We start from the raw sequence: 20,048 nt of genomic DNA, 5'->3' as shown, positions 1-20,048 counted from the left end.
TGTGTCAGTATTTACAGGGGGTCCCCGGGGGGAGTGTGTCAGTATTTACAGGGGGGTCCCTGGGGAGTGTGTCAGTATTTACAGGGTGGGGTCCCCGGGGGGAGTGTGTCAGTATTTACAGGGGTCCCTGGGGAGTGTGTCAGTATTTACAGGGTTCCCTGGGGAGTGTGTCAGTATTTACAGGGGGGGGTCCCCGGGGGGGAGTGTGTCAGTATTTACAGGGGGGGTTCCCTGGGGAGTGTGTCAGTATTTACAGGGGGTCCCCGGGGGAGAGTGTGTCAGTATTTACAGGGGGTCCCTGGGGAGTGTGTCAGTATTTACAGGGGGGGTTCCCTGGGGAGTGTGTCAGTATTTACAGGGGGGGTCCCTGGGGAGTGTGTCAGTATTTACAGGGTTCCCTGGGGGATGTGTCAGTATTTACAGGGTTCCCTGGGGAGTGTGTCAGTATTTACAGGGTTCCCTGGGGAGTGTGTCAGTATTTACAGGGTTCCCTGGGGGATGTGTCAGTATTTACAGGGTTCCCTGGGGAGTGTGTCAGTATTTACAGGGTTCCCTGGGGAGTGTGTCAGTATTTACAGGGTTCCCTGGGGGATGTGTCAGTATTTACAGGGTTCCCTGGGGAGTGTGTCAGTATTTACAGGGGGGGGTCCCTGGGGAGTGTGTCAGTATTTACAGGGTTCCCTGGGGAGTGTGTCAGTATTTACAGGGTTCCCTGGGGAGTGTGTCAGTATTTACAGGGGGTCCCTGGGTAGTGTGTCAGTATTTACAGGGGTCCCTGGGGATTGTGTCAGTATTTACAGAGGGGGTCCCTGGGGCGAGTGTGTCAGTATTTACAGAGGGGGGTCCCCGGGGGGAGTGTGTCAGTATTTACAGGGGTCCCTGGGGAGTGTGTCAGTATTTACAGGGTTCCCTGGGGAGTGTGTCAGTATTTACAGGGGGGGGTCCCCGGGGGGGGGAGTGTGTCAGTATTTACAGGGGGGGGTCCCCGGGGGGGGGAGTGTGTCAGTATTTACAGGGGGTCCCCGGGGGGAGTGTGTCAGTATTTACAGGGTTCCCTGGGGAGTGTGTCAGTATTTACAGGGTTCCCTGGGGAGTGTGTCAGTATTTACAGGGTTCCCTGGGGGATGTGTCAGTATTTACAGGGTTCCCTGGGGAGTGTGTCAGTATTTACAGGGTTCCCTGGGGAGTGTGTCAGTATTTACAGGGGGGGGTTCCCGGGGGGGGAGTGTGTCAGTATTTACAGGGGGGGGTCCCCGGGGGGGAGTGTGTCAGTATTTACAGGGGAGGGTCCCCGGGGGGGGGAGTGTGTCAGTATTTACAGGGGGGTCCCCGGGGGGAGAGTGTGTCAGTATTTACAGGGGGGGTCCCCGGGGGGGGAGTGTGTCAGTATTTACAGGGGGGGGTCCCCGGGGGGAGTGTGTCAGTATTTACAGGGGGGGGTCCCCGGGGGGGGAGTGTGTCAGTATTTACAGGGGGGGGTCCCCGGGGGGAGTGTGTCAGTATTTACAGGGGGGGTCCCCGGGGGGGGAGTGTGTCAGTATTTACAGGGGGGGGTCCCAGGGGGGGAGTGTGTCAGTATTTACAGGGGGGGGTCCCCGGGGGGAGTGTGTCAGTATTTACAGGGGGGGGTCCCCGGGGGGGGAGTGTGTCAGTATTTACAGAGGGGGGTCCCCGGGGGGGAGTGTGTCAGTATTTACAGGGGGGGGTCCCCGGGGGGGGAGTGTGTCAGTATTTACAGGGGGGGGTCCCCGGGGGGAGTGTGTCAGTATTTACAGGGTTCCCTGGGGAGTGTGTCAGTATTTACAGGGGGGGGTCCCCGGGAGGGGAGTGTGTCAGTATTTACAGGATGGGGGCGGTGGTCTCCGGGGTGGTGTGCGTGACTGCGTCGAGGATCTAGATAGCTGCACTCACCACCTTCCAGTCCCCGTTCCCCACGATGGAATTGAAGTCACTCAGGTCCTTGAGCAGGCTGTTCAGAACCTCCGCCACCCTCTTTCTCTGCTGATTACTGAGTTCTTGAGAATGATGAAGCTCCGCTTCCAGTGTAATGAGTGTCGTCTGGGACCCCCACCCCAGAGCAGCGAGGTTGTGGATGAGAGATAGAGCACCGTTAACACAGAGCTTCAACCCAATCCCAGCAGAACACACAGTGCGGCGCTCCCTCACCTTCCCACAGTGCGGCGCCCCCTCACCTTCCCACAGTGCGGCGCTCCCTCACCCTCCCACAGTGCGGCGCTCCCTCACCTTCCCACAGTGCGGCGCTCCCTCACCTTCCCACAGTGCGGCGCTCCCTCACCTTCCCACAGTGCGGCGCTCCCTCACCTTCCCACAGTGCGGCGCTCCCTCACCTTCCCACAGTGCGGCGCTCCCTCAGCACTGACCCTCCCACACAGTGCGGCACTCCCTCACCTTCCCACAGTGCGGCACTCCCTCAGCACTGACCCTCCCACAGTGCGGCGCTCCCTCACCTTCCCACAGTGCGGCACTCCCTCAGCACTGACCCTCCCACAGTGCGGCACTCCCTCACCTTCCCACAGTGCGGCGCTCCCTCAGCACTGACCCTCCCACAGTGCGGCGCTCCCTCAGCACTGACCCTCCCCACAGTGCGGCGCTCCCTCAGCACTGACCCTCCCACAGTGCGGCGCTCCCTCACCTTCCCACAGTGCGGCGCTCCCTCACCTTCCCACAGTGCGGCGCTCCCTCACCTTCCCACAGTGCGGCGCTCCCTCAGCACTGACCCTCCCACAGTGCGGCGCTCCCTCAGCGCTGACCCTCCCACAGTGCGGCGCTCCCTCAGCGCTGACCCTCCGCGTCCCCCCACCCCCCAGCAGTGGGAGCCACCCACCATTTTCTTGGCCAGTTCGTCCGTCAGCATTCTGTTCTGTTTGCTCATCTCCTCCAGCTCCTGGGACTTCTGGTCGTAGTTGACAGCCAGTTCCTCCAGAGCCTGGAGAACTTCCTTCACCTCATCCTTGGCGCTGTCATTCTCCATCTGAAGACGACTGAGCTCCTCTTGAATCTTCTCGTTGTCAGTCCGCGTCGATGCCAGGAGCTTGCGTGGGAGGGGAAGAGGATGAGGAAGAGGATAAATGAAGGCACTAACTCTCCGAGACCCCCACCCACTCGCTTTCCCAGTATTCTAGGCCGGAAGTCGAGGATGGTGAGGAGTTATTGGTCTCCCGCGTTGGGGTAAGAATCGTAGAATCCCCACGGTGCAGGAGGAGGCCATTCGGCCCCTCACGTTGGGCATTCGCAGTGACCATTGGGAGGTACATTCCACCGTCAACCCCTCCGTCTCACTCGACAGTCAGGGAGCTGGGAGGCCCCGCTTGGCTAAACACAGTTTACAGCCCAGAATCTCAGTCAAACTCCGCAGGGAATGGGATAGGGGTGTCTAGACCTGCGATAGGGACTGTCTAGACTCTACCCAGTGAGATAAGGACTGTCCGGAACTGCTACAAATGAGATTGGGCAGTGTCTGGACAGTCCCTATCTCATTGGGTAGAGTCTAAACATTCCCTCCAGCAAGTCTAGACATCCCTATCTCATTGGGTAGTATCTAGACAGTCCCTATGAGATAGGGACATCTAGACTTGCTAGAGGGAAAGTCTAGACTCTACCCAGTGAGATAGGGACATTTAGACTGCTATAAATGAGATAGAGACTGTCTAGACACTATCCAATGGGAAAAGGACGTTCAGACTTGATGTTGGGACTGTCTGGACGTTACCCAATGGGAAAGGGATGCTCAGACTTGCTGTAGGGACTGTCTAGACACTACCCAATGGAATAGGGACGTCTAGACTTGCTATAAATGAGATAGAGACTGTTTCGACACTACCCAATGGGGTAGGGACTGCCTAGATCTGCTGTAGGGACTGTCTAGACACTATCCCATGGGACAGGGATGTTGAGACACTATCCAATGGGATAGGAATGTCTAGACTTGATATAAATGAGATAGCGAATGTCTGGACACTACTCAATGAGATAAGGACTGTCTAGACTTGCTATAAATGAGATCGGGATTGTCTAGACTCTCAACGGACTGGGAACCGAAGCCTTTCCTACCTCGTCCCTCAGACATACTCGGTCTAGACGGGGCGGGGGGGGCTGGGAACCGTACCCTTTCCCAACCCGTCTCTCAGACGTACCCGGTCTAGACAGGGGGCTGGGAACTGAACCCCTTCCCAACGCGTCTCTCAGACGTACCCGGTCTAGACAGGGGCTGGGAACCGAACCCCTTCCCAACGCGTCTCTCAGACGTGCCCGGTCTAGACGGGGGGCTGGGAACCGAACCCTTTCCTACCTCATCCTGATCCAGCATCTGGCATTTGAGTTTCTCCACGATCTGGCTGTGCAGGTTAATGTCATCGTCCTGGGAGAGAGAACAGGAGACATCACTGAGATCCTCGGACACAGTAACCACCCTGGAACCGGGCCCACCCTGGAGCCCCGCCCACCCCGGAGCCACACCCACCCTGGAACCCCGCCCACCCTGGAGCCACACCCACCCTGGAGCCCCGCCCACCCTGGAGCCCCGCCCATCCTGGAGCCCCGCCCACGCTGGAGCCCCGCCCTGGAGCCCCGCCCACCCTGGAGCCCCGCCCATCCTGGAGCCCCGCCCACGCTGGAGCCCCGCCCACGCTGGAGCCCCGCCCACCCTGGAGCCCCACCCACCCTGGAGCCCCACCCATCCTGGAGCGCCGCCCACCCTGGAGCCCCGCCCACCCTGGAGCGCCGCCCACCCTGGAGCCCCGCCCACGCTGGAGCCACACCCGCCCTGGAACCCCGCCCACCCCGGAGCCACACCCACCCTGGAGCCCCGCCCATCCTGGAGCCCCGCCCACGCTGGAGCCCCGCCCTGGAGCCCCGCTCACCCTGGAGCCCCTCCCGCCCTGGAGCCCCGCCCGCCCTGGAGCCCCACCCACCCCGGAGCCCCGCCCACCCCGGAGCCACACCCACCCTGGAGCCCCGCCCACCCTGGAGCCCCGCCCATCCTGGAGCCCCGCCCACGCTGGAGCCCCGCCCACCCTGGAGCCCCACCCACCCTGGAGCCCCACCCATCCTGGAGCGCCGCCCACCCTGGAGCCCCGCCCACCCTGGAACCGGGCCCGCCCTGGAGCCCCGCCCATCCTGGAGCCCCGCCCGCCCTGGAACCGGGCCCGCCCTGGAGCCCCGCCCACGCTGGAGCCACACCCACCCCGGAGCCACACCCACCCTGGAGCCCCGCCTACCCCGGAGCCCCGCCCATCCTGGAGCCCCGCCCACCCTGGAACCCCGCCCTGGAACCGGGCCCACCCTGGAGCCACACCCACCCTGGAGCCCCGCCCACCCCGGAGCCCCGCCCACCCCGGAGCCCCACCCACCCTGGAACCCCGCCCTGGAACCGGGCCCACCCTGGAGCCACACCCACCCTGGAGCCCCGCCCGCCCTGGAGCCCCGCCCACCCTGGAGCCCCGCCCACCCCGGAGCCCCGCCCTGGAGCCCCGCCCACCCTGGAACCCCGCCCACCCTGGAGCCCCGCCCACCCTGGAACCCCGCCCACCCTGGAGCCAGGCCCGCCCTGGAGCCCCGCCCACCCTGGAGCCCCGCCCACCCTGGAGCCCCGCCCACACTGGAGCCCCGCCCACGCTGGAGCCCCGCCCACCCTGGAGCCAGGCCCACCCTGGAGCCCCGCCCACCCCAGAGCCCCGCCCACCCCGGCACCCCGCCCACCCTGGAACCCCGCCCGCCCTGGAACCCCGCCCGCCCTGGAACCCCGCCCACCCTGGAGCCCCGCCCACCCCAGAGCCCCGCCCACCCCGGAGCCCCGCCCGCCCCGGAACCCCGCCCACCCTGCAGCCCCGCCCACCCTGGAGCCCCGCCCGCCCTGGAGCCCCGCCCTGGACACCCGCCCACCCTGGAGCCCCGCCCACCCTGGAGCCCCGCCCACCCTGGAGCCCCGCCCGCCCTGGAGCCCCGCCCTGGAGACCCGCCCAACCTGGTGCCCCGCCCACCCCGGAGCCCCGCCCACCCCAGAACCCCGCCCACCCTGGAACCCCGCCCGCCCTGGAACCCCGCCCACCCTGGAGCCCCGCCCACCCCGGAGCCCCGCCCACCCCGGAGCCCCGCCCGCCCTGGAACCCCGCCCGCCCTGGAACCCCGCCAACCCTGGAGCCCCGCCCATCCTGGAGCCCCGCCCACCCTGGAGCCCCGCCCGCCCTGGAGCCCCGCCCACCCTGGAGCCCCGCCCACCCTGGAGCCCCGCCCGCCCTGGAGCCCCGCCGTGGAGACCCGCCCACCCTGGAGCCCCGCCCACCCTGGAGCCGCGCCTGCCCTGGAACTGGGCCCGCCCTGGAGCCCCACCCACCCTGGAGCCCTGACCACCCTGGAGCCCCGCCCACCCTGGAGCCCCGCCCTGGACCCCGCACACCCTGGAGCCCCGCCCACCCTGGAGCCCCGCCCACCCCAGAGCCCCGCCCACCCTGGAGCCCCGCCCGCCCTGGAGCCCCGCTCACCCTGGAGCCCCGCCCACCCTGGAACCCCGCCCTGGAACCGGGCCCACCCTGGAGCCACACCCACCCTGGAGCCCCGCCCACCCCGGAGCCCCACCCATCCTGGAGCGCCGCCCACCCTGGAGCCCCGCCCACCCTGGAACCGGGCCCGACCTGGAGCCCCGCCCACCCTGGAGCCCCGCCCACCCTGGAGCCCCGCCCGCCCAGGAGCCCAGCCCACCCTGGAGCCCCGCCCACCCTGGAGCCCCGCCCACCCTGGAGCCCCGCCCGCCCAGGAGCCCAGCCCACCCTGGAGCCCCGCCCACCCTGGAACCGGTCCCGACCTGGAGCCCCGCCCACCCTGGAGCCCCGCCCTGGAGCCCCGCCCTGGAGCCCCGCCCGCCCTGGAGCCCCGCCCACCCTGGAGCCCCGCCCACCCCGGAGCCCCGCCCTGGAGCCCCGCCCACCCTGGAACCGGGCCCACCCTGGAACCGGGCCCACCCTGGAGCCCTGCCCACCCTGGAGCCCCGCCCACCCTGGAGCCCCGCCCACCCTGGAACCCCGCCCACCCTGGAGCCCCGCCCACCCTGGAACCCCGCCCACCCTGGAGCCCCGCCCACCCTGGAACCCCGCCCACCCTGGAGCCAGGCCCGCCCTGGAGCCCCGCCCACCCTGGAGCCCCGCCCGCCCTGGAGCCCCGCCCACACTGGAGCCCCGCCCACGCTGGAGCCCCGCCCACCCTGGAGCCCCGCCCACCCTGGAGCCCCGCCCACCCCGGAGCCCCGCCCACCCCGGCACCCCGCCCACCCTGGAACCCCGCCCGCCCTGGAACCCCGCCCACCCTGGAGCCCCGCCCACCCCGGAGCCCCGCCCGCCCCGGAACCCCGCCCACCCTGGAACCCCGCCCGCCCTGGAACCCCGCCCACCCTGGAGCCCCGCCCACCCCGGAGCCCCGCCCGCCCCGGAACCCCGCCCACCCTGCAGCCCCGCGCACCCTGGAGCCCCGCCCGCCCTGGAGCCCCGCCCTGGACACCCGCCACCCTGGAGCCCCGCCCACCCTGGAGCCCCACCCACCCTGGAGCCCCGCCCGCCCTGGAGCCCCGGCCTGGAGACTCGCCCACCCTGGTGCCCCGCCCACCCCGGAGCCCCGCCCACCCCGGAACCCCGCCCACCCTGGAACCCCGCCCACCCTGGAACCACGCCCACCCTGGAGCCCCGCCCACCCCGGAGCCCCACCCACCCCGGAGCCCCGCCCGCCCTGGAACCCCGCCCACCCTGGAGCCCCGCCCACCCTGGAGCCCCGCCCACACTGGAGCCCCGCCCACCCTGGAGCCCCGCCCGCCCTGGAGCCCCGCCGTGGAGACCCGCCCACCCTGGAGCCCCGCCCACCCTGGAGCCGCGCCTGCCCTGGAACTGGGCCCGCCCTGGAGCCCCGCCCACCCTGGAGCCCCGACCACCCTGGAGCCCCGCCCACCCTGGAGCCCCGCACACCCTGGAGCCCCGCCCACCCTGGAACCGGGCCCGCCCCGGAGCCCCGCCCGGGAGCCCCGCCCACCCTGGAGCCCTGCCCACCCCAGAGCCCTGCCCACCCCAGAGCCCCGCCCACCCTGGAGCCCCGCCCGCCCTGGAGCCCCGCCCACCCTGGAGCCCCGCCCACCCTGGAGCCCCGCCCTGGAGCCCCGCCCACCCTGGAGCCCCGCCCGCCCTGGAACCCCGCCCACCCTGGAGCCCCGCCCAACCTGGACCCCCTCCCACCCTGGAGCCCCGCCCGCCCTGGAGCCCCGCCCACACTGGAACCAGGCCCGCCCTGGAACCCCGCCCACCCTGGAGCCCCGCCCAACCTGGAGCCCCGCCCACCCTGGAGCCCCGCCCGCCCTGGAGCCCCGCCCACCCTGGAACCGGGCCCGCCCGCCCTGGAGCCCCGCGCCTGCCCTTGACACTGCACTCTTCCCCCACCCGCACTCCCCCCACCCTCCCCCCCCCCCCCCCCCCCCCAGCCACACTCCCCTCCCACACCCCACCCCATGGACAGTTTGCTCCCCGTATTTGAGGCAAGATGTCGTGGCATTGGTGGCAGTTCAGAGGAGGTTCACGAGATTGATTCCAGAGGTGAGGGGGTTTGTCGTAGGAAGAGAGATTGGCACTCTCTGGAATTAGAACAGTACGGGCACAGAACAGGCCCTTCGGCCCACGATGTTGTGCCGAGCTTTATCTGAAACCAAGATCAAGCTATCCCACTCCCTATCATCCTGGTGTGCTCCATGTGCCTATCCAATAACCGCTTAAATGTTCCTAAAGTGTCTGACTCCACTATCACTGCAGGCAGTCCATTCCACACCCCAACCACTCTCTGCGTCAAGAACCTACCTCTGATATCCTTCCTGTATCTCCCACCACGAACCCTATAGTTATGCCCCCTCGTAATAGCTCCATCCACCCGAGGAAATAGTCTTTGAACATTCACTCTATCTATCCCCTTCATCATCTTATAACCTCTATCAAGTCTCCTCTCAACCTCCTTCGCTCCAAAGAGAAAAGCCAAGTTCCCTCAACCTTTCCTCATAAGACCTACCCTCCAAACCAGGCAACATCCTGGTAAATCTCCTCCGCACTCTTTCCAGCGCTTCCACATCCTTCTTATAGTGAGGTGACCAGAACTGCACACAATATTCCAAATGTGGTCTCACCAAGGTCCTGTACAGTTGCAGCATAACCCCGCGGCTCTTAAACTCCAACCCCCTGTTAATGAACGCCAACACACTATAGGCCTTCTTCACAGCTCTATCCACTTGAGAAGATTGAGGGGAGATCAGATTGAGGTCTATCTACAAGATGATAAAACGGTCTGGATCAAGGAGAGGCAGGGTGGATGCTTCCTCTGGTGGGACCATTCTGGGATGAGAGGTCTGAGGATAAGGGGTAGCCAAGTTTAGAACAGAGTTGGAGGAAGAACGACTTCTCCCAAAGAGTAGTGAATCTGTAGAATTCGCTCCCCCAAAGTGCGGTGGATGCTGGGACATTGAGTACATTGAAGGATTATTTAATTGGGAATGGGGGTTGAAGGGTTAGGGGGAGAAGGCAGGAAAATGGGGATGAGGGGGGATATCAGCCATGGCGGAGTGGACCCAATGGGCCGAGTGGCCTAATTCTGCTCCCATATCTTCTGAACCCGGTATGAAAGAGAGACACAGAGAGAGAGAGAGAGACAGAGGCAGGTAGAGATGTGGGGGCAATGGAGGGGGTTACAGAGATAGGGAGGGGGTGTAGGGGGGCTGGAGGAGGTTACAGAGATAGGGAGGGGGTATAGGGGACTGGAGGAGGTTACAGAGATAGGGAGGGGGTGTAGAGGGTCTGGAGGAGGTTACAGAGATAGGGAGAGGGTGTAGGGGGCTGGAGGAGGTTACAGAGATAGGGAGGGGGTGTAGGGGGCTGGAGGAGGTTACAGAGATAGGGAGGGGGTGTAGGGGGCTGGAGGAGGTTACAGAGATAGGGAGGGGGTGTAAGGGGCTGGAGGAGGTTACAGAGATAGGGAGGGGGTGTAGGGGGCTGGAGGAGGTTACAGAGATAGGGAGGGGGTGTAGGGGGCTGGAGGAGGTTACAGAGATAGGGAGGGGATGTAGGGGGCTGGAGGAGGTTACAGAGATAGGGAGGGAGTGTAGGGGGGCTGGAGGAGGTTACAGAGATCGAGAGGGGGCTGTAGGGGGCTGGAGGAGGTTACAGAGATAGGGAGGGGTGTAGGGGGGCTGGAGGGGGTTACAGAGATAGGGAGGGGATGTAGAGGGTCTGGAGGAGGTTACGAAGATAGGGAGGGGGTGTAGGGGGATGGAGGAGGTTGCAGAGATAGGGAGGGGGTGTAGGGGGCTGGAGGAGGTTACAGAGATAGGGAGGGCATGTAGGGGGCTGGAGGAGGGAACAGAGATAGGGAGGGGGTGTAGGGGGCAGGAGGAGGTTACAGAGATAGGGAAGGGGGTGTAGGGGGCTGGAGAAGGTTACAGAGATAGGGAGGGGGTGTAGGGGGCTGGAGGAGGTTACAGAGATAGGGAGGGGTGTAGGGGGACTGGAGGAAGTTACAGAGATAGGGAGGGGATGTAGGGGGCTGGAGGAGGTTACAGAGATAGGGAGGGGTGTAGAGGGTCTGGAGGAGGTTACGGAGATAGGGAGGTGGTGTAGGGGGCTGGAGGAAGTTACAGAGATAGGGAGGGGTGTAGGAGGCTGGAGGAGGTTACAGAGATAGGGAGGGAGTGTCGGGGACTGGAGGAGGTTACAGAGATAGGGAGGGCATGTAGGGGCTGGAGAGGGAACAGAGATAGGGAGGGGGTGTAGGAGGCTGGAGGAAGTTACAGAGATAGGGAGGGGGTGTAGGGGGCTGGAGGAGGTTACAGAGATAGGGAGGGGGTGTAGGGGGGCTGGAGGAAGTTAAAGAGATAGGGAGGGGTCAAATTCAATATCCTGATCCACCCCCTTTCCCCTCCCATATCCCTCGATCCCTTTAGCCCCAAGAGCGATATCTAATTTCTTCTGGGAAATCACACAACGTTTTGGCCTCAGCTACTTTCTGTGGGAGTGAATTCCACACATTCTACCACCCTCTGGGTGAAGAAATTTCTCACCACCTCAGTCCTAAAAGGGTTTAACCCCCTTATCCTCAAACTATGACCCCTAGTTCTGGACTCCCCCCCACATCGGGAACATTCTTTCTGAATCTAACCCTGTCTAACCCTGTTAGAATTTTATAAGTTTCTATGAGATCCCCTCTCACTCTCCTAAACTCCAGTGAATATAATCCTAACCGACTTAGTCTCTCCTCATGTGACGGACCTGCCATCCCAGGAATCAGCCTGGTAAACCTTCGCTGCGCTCCCTCTATAGCAAGGACATCCTTCCTCAGATAAGGAGACCAAAACTGCACACAATACCCCAACGCCCATCTTCCTCCACCCAACACCCCGTCTTGCCCCCCCCCCGCTCTATCTATCTGGAAAACATTTAGCGGCATAGAGTGATAGAGGTTTATAGCATGGAAACAGGCCCTTCGGTCCAACTTGTCCATGCTGCCTTTTTTTTTAAACCCCCAGCTAGTCCCAATTGCCCACATTTGGCCCATATCCCTCTGTACCCATCTTACCCATCTAACTGTCCTAAACACTTTATCAAAGACAAAATTGTACCCGCCTCTACTACTGCCTCTGGCAGCTCGTTCCAGACACTCACCACCCTCTGTGTGAAAAAATTGTCCCCTCTGGGGACCCTTTTGTATCTCTCCCCTCTCACCTTAAACCTACACCCTCTAGTTTTAGACTCCCCTACCTTTGGGGAAAAGATATTGACGATCTAGCTGATCTGTGCCCCTCATTATTTTATAGACCTCTATAAGATCACCCCTCAGCCTCCTACGCTCCAGAGAAAAAAGTCCCAGTCTATCCAGCCTAGTTTAATAATATACTTTCTATAATCGGGTGACCTTTAGACAGTTACATGGGTACGATGGGTATAGAGGGATATGGGCCAAATGCGGGCAGTTGGGATGAGCTTAGGGGGGTAACAAAGGGGGCGGCATGGACAAGTTGGGCCGAAGGGCCTGTTTCCATGCTGTAAACCTCTATGACTCTATGACTCTCCCTCTTTCCCCCTTCCAACTCCCCCTCTTTACCCCTCCAACTCCCCCTCTTCCCTCCACCCAACTCCCCTTCTCCCCCCACCCCACTCCCCCTCACCCCAACTCCCCCCCTCTTTGCCCGCCCAACACCCCTCTCCCCCTGCCGACGCTATCCATCTATAAAGCGTTTAGACAGTTACATGGGTACGATGGGTATAGAGGGATATGGGCTAGCTTAGGGGGTTAAAAAAAGGGGGCGCCATGGACACGTTGGGCCGAAGGGCCTGTTTCCATGCTGTAAAGCTCAATGACTCTCCCTCTTTTCTCCCCTCCCCAATTCCCCCTCCTCCCCCACCCCTGCCACTCCCTCTTCCCCCCCTCCAGCCATTACCTTGTCATCCAGGTGTTTGTAGAGTTTGCGGATCTCTTCCTCGTACTTCTGCCTCTCTTCCTTGGAGATGTGGATCACGATGGATGAGTTATCAGCCACTGGCGTCACCTCACATGGTTCCTCCCGCTCCGGCAGCTGCTCACTTTCCGGAACATTCTCTCCTGCAACGGGGTCGGTGGTCGGGGGGAGGGGGGGGGGGAGAGAGAAAGGAAGGACAGCTTAGTCACTGGTGCTCCCCCAACGCTGGCTGGTGGACAGGGTGAGGTGGGGGAAACGAGAGAGATCTGGGCCTCCCCATCCGTGCATGACAGGAAGTCAGAATGAGAGTAATTCTTTGGACGCTAAGGGGCAATTTAGCACGGCCAATCCACCCTAACCTACACATCTTTGGACACTAAGGGACAATTTAGCATGGCCAATCCACCCTAACCTACACATCTTTGGGACACTAAGGGACAATTTAGCATGGCCAATTCACCTAACCTGCACATCTTTGGACACTAAGGGACAATTTAGCATGGCCAATCCACCCTAACCTACACATCTTTGGACACTAAGGGGCAATTTAGCATGGCCAATTCACCTAGCCTGCACATCTTTGGACACTAAGGGACAATTTAGCATGGCCAATCCACCCTAACCTACACATCTTTGGACACTAAGGGACAATTTAGCATGGCCAATCCACCCTAAGCTGCACATCTTTGGACACTAAGGGACAATTTAGCATGGCCAATCCACCCTAACCTACACATCTTTGGGACACTAAGGGACAATTTAGCATGGCCAATTCACCTAACCTGCACATCTTTGGACACTAAGGGACAATTTAGCATGGCCAATCCACCCTAACCTACACATCTTTGGGACACTAAGGGGCAATTTAGCACGGCCAATTCACCTAGCCTGCACATCTTTGGACACTAAGGGACAATTTAGCATGGCCAATCCACCCTAACCTACACATCTTTGGACACTAAGGGACAATTTAGCATGGCCAATCCACCCTAACCTACACATCTTTGGACACTAAGGGACAATTTAGCATGGCCAATCCACCCTAACCTGCACATCTTTGGACACTAAGGGACAATTTAGCATGGCCAATCCACCCTAACCTACACATCTTTGGACACTAAGGGACAATTTAGCATGGCCAATCCACCCTAACCTACACATCTTTGGACACTAAGGGACAATTTAGCATGGCCAATCCACCCTAACCTACACATCTTTGGACACTAAGGGACAATTTAGCATGGCCAATCCACCCTAACCTACACATCTTTGGACACTAAGGGACAATTTAGCACGGCCAATCCACCCTAACCTACACATCTTTGGACACAGGGGGGCAGTTTCCCTGGCGGTATCCTCTCTCTGTGAGGAGGAGGGGGGGGTACGTACCGTTGCGCCACCTGTTCAGTTCAGTCTCCAGACGGCGGATGGTCTCCTTGTGGACCTTATTCTTTTCCTTCTCCTTCTCGTATTTCTTCTTCCATTCCTCCGCCGTCAGTTCCAGGTTAACGGAGACAGTGTTCCTGATCGTCTTTGCCCTGCCAGAGGAAGGGGAGAGGTTAGCGAGGGAGCCACCTCCGGTAGGCGGCCTTGTGGGGACAGTCCAGAGGGAGGGGTCACCAGGTCCATTCCGGGGAGGGATGGAAGAGTTGACGTTCGAGGAGAGATTGAACTGTTTGGCGCTTGTGAACTCGTTGGAGTTTAGAAGGATGAAGAGGGGGGATCTGATCGAGGATGTTCCTTGCTATAGAGGGAGCACAGCGAAGGTTTACCAGGCTGATTCCTGGGATGGCAGCTCTGTCACATGAGGAGAGACTAAGTCGGTGAGGATTATATTCACTGGAGTTTAGAAGAGTGAGAGGGGGATCTGATAGAAACTTATAAAATTCTAACAGGGTTAGACAGGGTTAGATTCAGAAAGAATGTTCCCGATGGTGGGGGGAGTCCAGAACTAGGGGTTATAGTTTGAGGATAAGGAGGTAAAACCTTTTAGAACTGAGGTGAGGAGAAATTTCTTCACCCAGAGGGTGGTGAATGTGTGGAATTCACTCCCACAGAAAGTAGTTGAGGCCAAAAGGTCGTGTGATTTCCAAGAAGAAATTCGATCTTGCCTTTGGAGGGATCGAGGGATATGGCGGGGGGAGAAAGGAGGGAGATCAGGATATTGAATTTGAAAATCAGCCGTGAATTCATAATGAATGGCAGAGCAGGCTCGAAGGGCCGAATGGCCTCCTGCTTCTATTTTGTATTTATTGTAAAGGGACTGGAGTATAGGAGGAGAGAAGTGTTGTTGCCATTGTATCGGGTGTTGGTGAGACCACATCTGGAGTATTGTGTCCAGTTTTGGTCCCCTTATCTGAGGAAGGATGTGGGGGCATTGGAGGCAGTTCAGAGGAGGTTCACCAGACTGATTCCGGGGACGGAAGGGTTGACGTACGAGGAGAGATCAAACGGTTTGGGCTTGTGTACTGGCTGGAGTTTAGTAGGATGAAAGGGGATCTGATCGAGGGATAGAAAAGGGATTGGTGGACCAAATGTTTCTCCTTGTGGGGCAATCTGGAACAAGAGGTCACAGGTCTAGGTTGGGAGGCGGTAAATTTAAAACTGAGATGAGGAGGAACTACTTCTCGCAGACCGGCCGGGGGGGGGGGGGTGGGGGGCGGTGAATTTGTGGGACTCGCTGCCCGATAGCGCGGCGGAGACATGGAGCCATCCGTGGGACACGGGCGTCGCTGGCTGGGTCCAGCATTTATTGCCCATCCCTAGTTGCCCCTTGGAGGGACAGTTGAGAGTCACCCACATTGCTGTGTGGCTCTGGAGTCACATGTAGGCCAGACCAGGGTAAGGACGGCAGATTTCCTTCCCTAAAGGGAACCAGATGGGTTTTTCCCCACAATGGGTCATCAGTAGATTCTTAATCCCAGATATTTTTTATTGAATTCGAATTCCCACCACCTGCCGTGGGCGGGATTCGAACCCGGGTCCCCCAGAACATTAGCTGAGTTTCTTAGAAACCTCAGAAATCTTAGAAACCCTACAGCACGGAAAGAGGCCATTCGGCCCATCGAGTCTGCACCGACCACAATCCCACCCAGGCCCTATCCCCATATCCCGACACATTTACCCGCTAATCCCTCTAACCTACGCATCCCAGGACACTAAGGGGCAATTTTAGCATGGCCAATCAACCTAACCCGCACGTCTTTGGACTGTGGGAGGAAACTGGAGCACCCGGAGGAAACCCACGCAGACACGGGGAGAATGTGCAAACTCCACACAGACAGTGACCCGAGCCGGGAATCGAACCCGGGTCCCTGGAGCTGTGAAGCAGCAGTGCTAACCCACTGTGCCACCGTTTCTGGATGAATAGTCCAGCGATAATACCACCAGGCCATCGCCTTCCCAAGAGGGAGATAGAAAAATTTCTAATTTTAAAAAACGGGATAAGGGGATAGGGGGAACAGGTGGGGAGGTGGATCTGAGACCTGGGGGAGATCAGCCATCATCTGACTGAATGGCGGAGTTGCCTCGAAGGGCTGAATTTGCCTCTTTCTGCCCCTAATTCCCATGTTCCTATTGTAATAATTTAGTGTCATGGGCACGGAAGTAAAGGGGGAGGGATGCTATATATTTAAAAGGGTTGCAGGTTGCTTTCAGAGCTGTCCACATGGTTTGACAGTGGTGTCAGTGGGGTGTTTGATGGTGATGTCATTGGGGTGTTTGACGGTGATGTCATTGGGGTGTTTGACGATGATGTCACTGGGGTGTTTGACGATGATGCCACTGGGGTGTTTGACGATGGTGTCACTGGGGTGTTTGACGGTGATGTCATTGGGGTGTTTGACGATGATGTCATTGGGGTGTTTGACGATGATGTCATTGGGGTGTTTGACGATGATGTCATTGGGGTGTTTGACGATGATGTCATTGGGGTGTTTGACGATGATGTCATTGGGGTGTTTGACGATGATGTCATTGGGGTGTTTGACGGTGATGTCACTGGGGTGTTTGACGATGATGTCATTGGGGTGTTTGACGGTGATGTCATTGGGGTGTTTGACGATGATGTCATTGGGGTGTTTGACGGTGATGTCATTGGGGTGTTTGACGGTGATGTCATTGGGGTGTTTGACGGTGATGTCATTGGGGTGTTTGACGGTGATGTCATTGGGGTGTTTGACGGTGATGTCACTGGGGTGTTTGACGATGATGTCATTGGGGTGTTTGACGGTGATGTCATTGGGGTGTTTGACGGTGATGTCACTGGGGTGTTTGACGGTGATGTCATTGGGGTGTTTGACGGTGATGTCATTGGGGTGTTTGATGGTGATGTCACTGGGGTGTTTGACGATGATGTCATTGGGGTGTTTGACGGTGATGTCACTGGGTGTTTGACGATGATGTCACTGGGGTGTTTGACGGTGATGTCACTGGGTGTTTGACGGTGATGTCATTGGGGTGTTTAACGATGATGTCATTGGGGTGTTTGACGATGATGTCACTGGGGTGTTTGACGGTGATGTCATTGGAGTGTTTGACGATGATGTCATTGGGGTGTTTGACGATGATGTCACTGGGGTGTTTGACGATGGTGTCATTGGGGTGTTTGACGATGATGTCATTGGGGTGTTTGACGGTGATGTCATTGGGGTGTTTGACGATGATGTCACTGGGGTGTTTGACGATGGTGTCAAAGAGACAAAGAACAATACAGCACAGGAACAGGCCCTTCGGCCCTCCAAGCCTGACTATCCTTAATCAAATTCTTCCTTTCTAAATGATTATAAATCCTCTCTTATAATCCTTTCCAAAACTTTGCCCACAACAGAAGTAAGGCTCACCGCTCTATAATTACCAGGGTTGTCCCTGGAGTATTGTGTTCAGTTTCTGTGTCCTTATCTGAGGAAGGATGTTCCTTGCTATAGAGGGAGCGCAGCGAAGGTTTACCAGGCTGATTCCTGGGATGGCAGGTCTGTCACATGAGGAGAGACTAAGTCGGTGAGGATTATATTCACTGGAGTTTAGAAGACTCCCTCACTCTGTCTCCCTCTCCCTGTCTCCCTCTCCCTGTCTCCCTCTCCCTGTCTCCCTCTCCCTGTCTCCCTCTCCCTGTCTCCCTCTCCCTGTCTCCCTCTCCCTGTCTCCCTCTCTCTGTCTCCCTCTCCCTGTCTCCCTCTCCCTGTCTCCCTCTCCCTGTCTCCCTCTCTCTGTCTCCCTCTCTCTGTCTCCCTCTCTCTGTCTCCCTCTCCCTGTCTCCCTCTCCCTGTCTCCCTCTCCCTGTCTCCCTCTCTCTGTCTCCCTCTCCCTGTCTCCCTCTCCCTGTCTCCCTCTCCCTGTCTCTCTCTCTGTCTCTCTCTCTCTCTCTCTCCCTGTCTCCCTCTCCCTGTCTCCCTCTCCCTGTCTCCCTCTCCCTGTCTCCCTCTCCCTGTCTCCCTCTCCCTGTCTCCCTCTCTCTGTCTCCCTCTCCCTGTCTCCCTCTCTCTGTCTCCCTCTCTCTGCCTCCCTCTCTCTGTCTCCCTCTCTCTGCCTCCCTCTCCCTGTCTCCCTCTCTCTGTCTCCCTCTCCCTGTCTCCCTCTCCCTGTCCCTCTCTCCCTGTCTCCCTCTCCCTGTCTCCCTCTCCCTGTCTCCCTCTCCCTGTCTCCCTCTCCCTGTCTCCCTCTCCCTGTCCCTGTCTCCCTCTCCCTGTCTCCCTCTCCCTGTCTCCCTCTCCCTGTCTCCCTCTCCCTGTCTCCCTGTCCCCCTCTCCCTGTCTCCCTCTCCCTGTCTCTCTCTCCCTGTCTCCCTCTCCCTGTCTCCCTCTCTCTGTCTCCCTCTCTCCGTCTCCCTCTCTCTGAACAAAGAAAGAACAAAGAACAATACAGCACAGGAACAGGCCCTTCGGCCCTCCAAGCCCGCGCCGCTCCCTGGTCCAAACTAGACCATTCTTTTGTATCCCTCCATTCCCAGTCTGTTCATGTGGCTATCTAGATAAGTCTTAAACGTTCCCAGTGTGTCCGCCTCCACCACCTTGCCCGGCAGTGCATTCCAGGCCCCCACCACCCCTCTGTGTAAAATACGTCCCCCTGACATCTGTGTTGAAACCTTGCCCCCCTCACCTTGAACCCGTGACCCCTTGTGTTCGTCACCTCCAACCTGGGAAAAAGCTTCCCACTGTTCACCCTATCTATACCCTTCATAATCTTGTACACCTCTATTAGGTCACCCCTCATCCTCCGTCTTTCCAGGGAGAACAACCCCAGTTTACCCAATCTCTCCTCATAACTAAGCCCCTCCATACCAGGCAACATCCTGGTAAACCTCCTCTGCACTCTCTCTAAAGCCTCCACGTCCTTCTGCTAGTGCGGCGACCAGAACTGGACGCAGTATTCCAAATGTGGCCTAACCAGCGTTCTATACAGCTGTCATTAGGGTGTTTGCAGATGGTGTCATTAGGGTGTTTGCAGATGGTGTCATTAGGGTGTTTGCAGATGGTGTCATTAGGGTGTTTGCAGATGGTGCCATTCGGGTGTTTGCAGATGGTGTCATTAGGGTGTTTGCAGATGGTGTCATTAGGGTGTTTGCAGATGGTGTCATTAGGGTGTTTGCAGATGGTGTCATTAGGGTGTTTGCAGATGGTGTCATTAGGGTGTTTGCAGATGGTGTCATTAGGGTGTTTGCAGATGGTGTCATTAGGGTGTTTGCAGATGGTGCCATTCGGGTGTTTGCAGATGGTGTCATTAGGGTGTTTGCAGATGGTGTCATTAGGGTGTTTGCAGATGGTGTCATTAGGGTGTTTGCAGATGGTGTCATTAGGGTGTTTGCAGATGGTGTCATTCGGGTGTTTGCAGATGGTGCCATTAGGGTGTTTGCAGATGGTGCCATTAGGGTGTTTGCAGATGGTGTCATTAGGGTGTTTGCAGATGGTGTCATTAGGGTGCTTGCACAGGCCGTGCCGTTTTACGCTCAGTTTCGTATTCTGCGCAGAGCGAAGAGCAGCTCCTTAATAAAGCCTGTTGTGTCGTGAGTCGGAATCCCGGCGTGCAAACCAGGTCCGTTTCCTTTGTCTGTTGAAACCCTCAACCCCCCACAACGTAGTGAGGACATTACGCCTACCTCTGGCCGAACATTAATGTTGATTTGGTCTCTGCGTCGTTGAAGCTGGATGGGGAGCAGCAGATGACGATGGTGGTCCTGCAGTTACCTCCCAAAGAATCCTGAAGAATTCGTGTCATTTTGCTATCGCGATAGGGCACATGGGTTTTCTGAAAAAAACAAAGAAGAATTTACCTTCCTTATAGAACATTCGCTCCACACAAGTCCCCCCGAGCAAAGACCACCTCCCGCAAGAGAGGATCTAACCATCTCCGCTTTGACATTCAAAGGCCAACCTCAACGCCGGTGCTCCGCAACGCTGTGTCCTCAGGCCCCCCCCCTTACGATACTCATAGAATTCCAACAGCGCAGAGGGAGGCCATTCGGCCCACTGAGTCTGCACCGACTGCAGCCCAACCCAGGCCCGATCTCATAACCCAGCCTCCCATCCATTGACTCCGTCTACGCTTCCCGCTGCCTCGGGGGGGGGGGAAA

At 59.3% G+C, this 20,048-nt stretch overlaps 1 protein-coding gene across 1 annotated transcript in view; it reads right to left on the bottom strand.

Moving 5' to 3' along the window:
• The window catches only part of LOC144490569 (kinesin heavy chain-like), a gene marked incomplete at both ends in the record, with an annotated part of 29,789 nt that extends 10,066 nt beyond the window's left edge, over positions 1-19,723 (bottom strand). The window contains 6 exons of the mRNA XM_078208287.1: positions 1,912-2,058; positions 2,846-3,052; positions 4,310-4,378; positions 12,464-12,624; positions 13,871-14,019; positions 19,575-19,723. Coding sequence (XP_078064413.1) covers positions 1,912-2,058; positions 2,846-3,052; positions 4,310-4,378; positions 12,464-12,624; positions 13,871-14,019; positions 19,575-19,723 — 882 coding nt within the window. The remainder of the gene's footprint in view (positions 1-1,911; positions 2,059-2,845; positions 3,053-4,309; positions 4,379-12,463; positions 12,625-13,870; positions 14,020-19,574) is intronic.
• Between the last annotated feature and the right edge of the window lie 325 nt (positions 19,724-20,048).

This window comes from Mustelus asterias, unplaced genomic scaffold (assembly GCF_964213995.1).
Source record: "Mustelus asterias unplaced genomic scaffold, sMusAst1.hap1.1 HAP1_SCAFFOLD_3444, whole genome shotgun sequence".
NCBI classification, from domain to species: Eukaryota; Metazoa; Chordata; class Chondrichthyes; order Carcharhiniformes; family Triakidae; genus Mustelus; species Mustelus asterias.
Note: the sequence above shows the minus strand (reverse complement) of the source record. Positions and strands in the feature narration are given on the sequence as shown.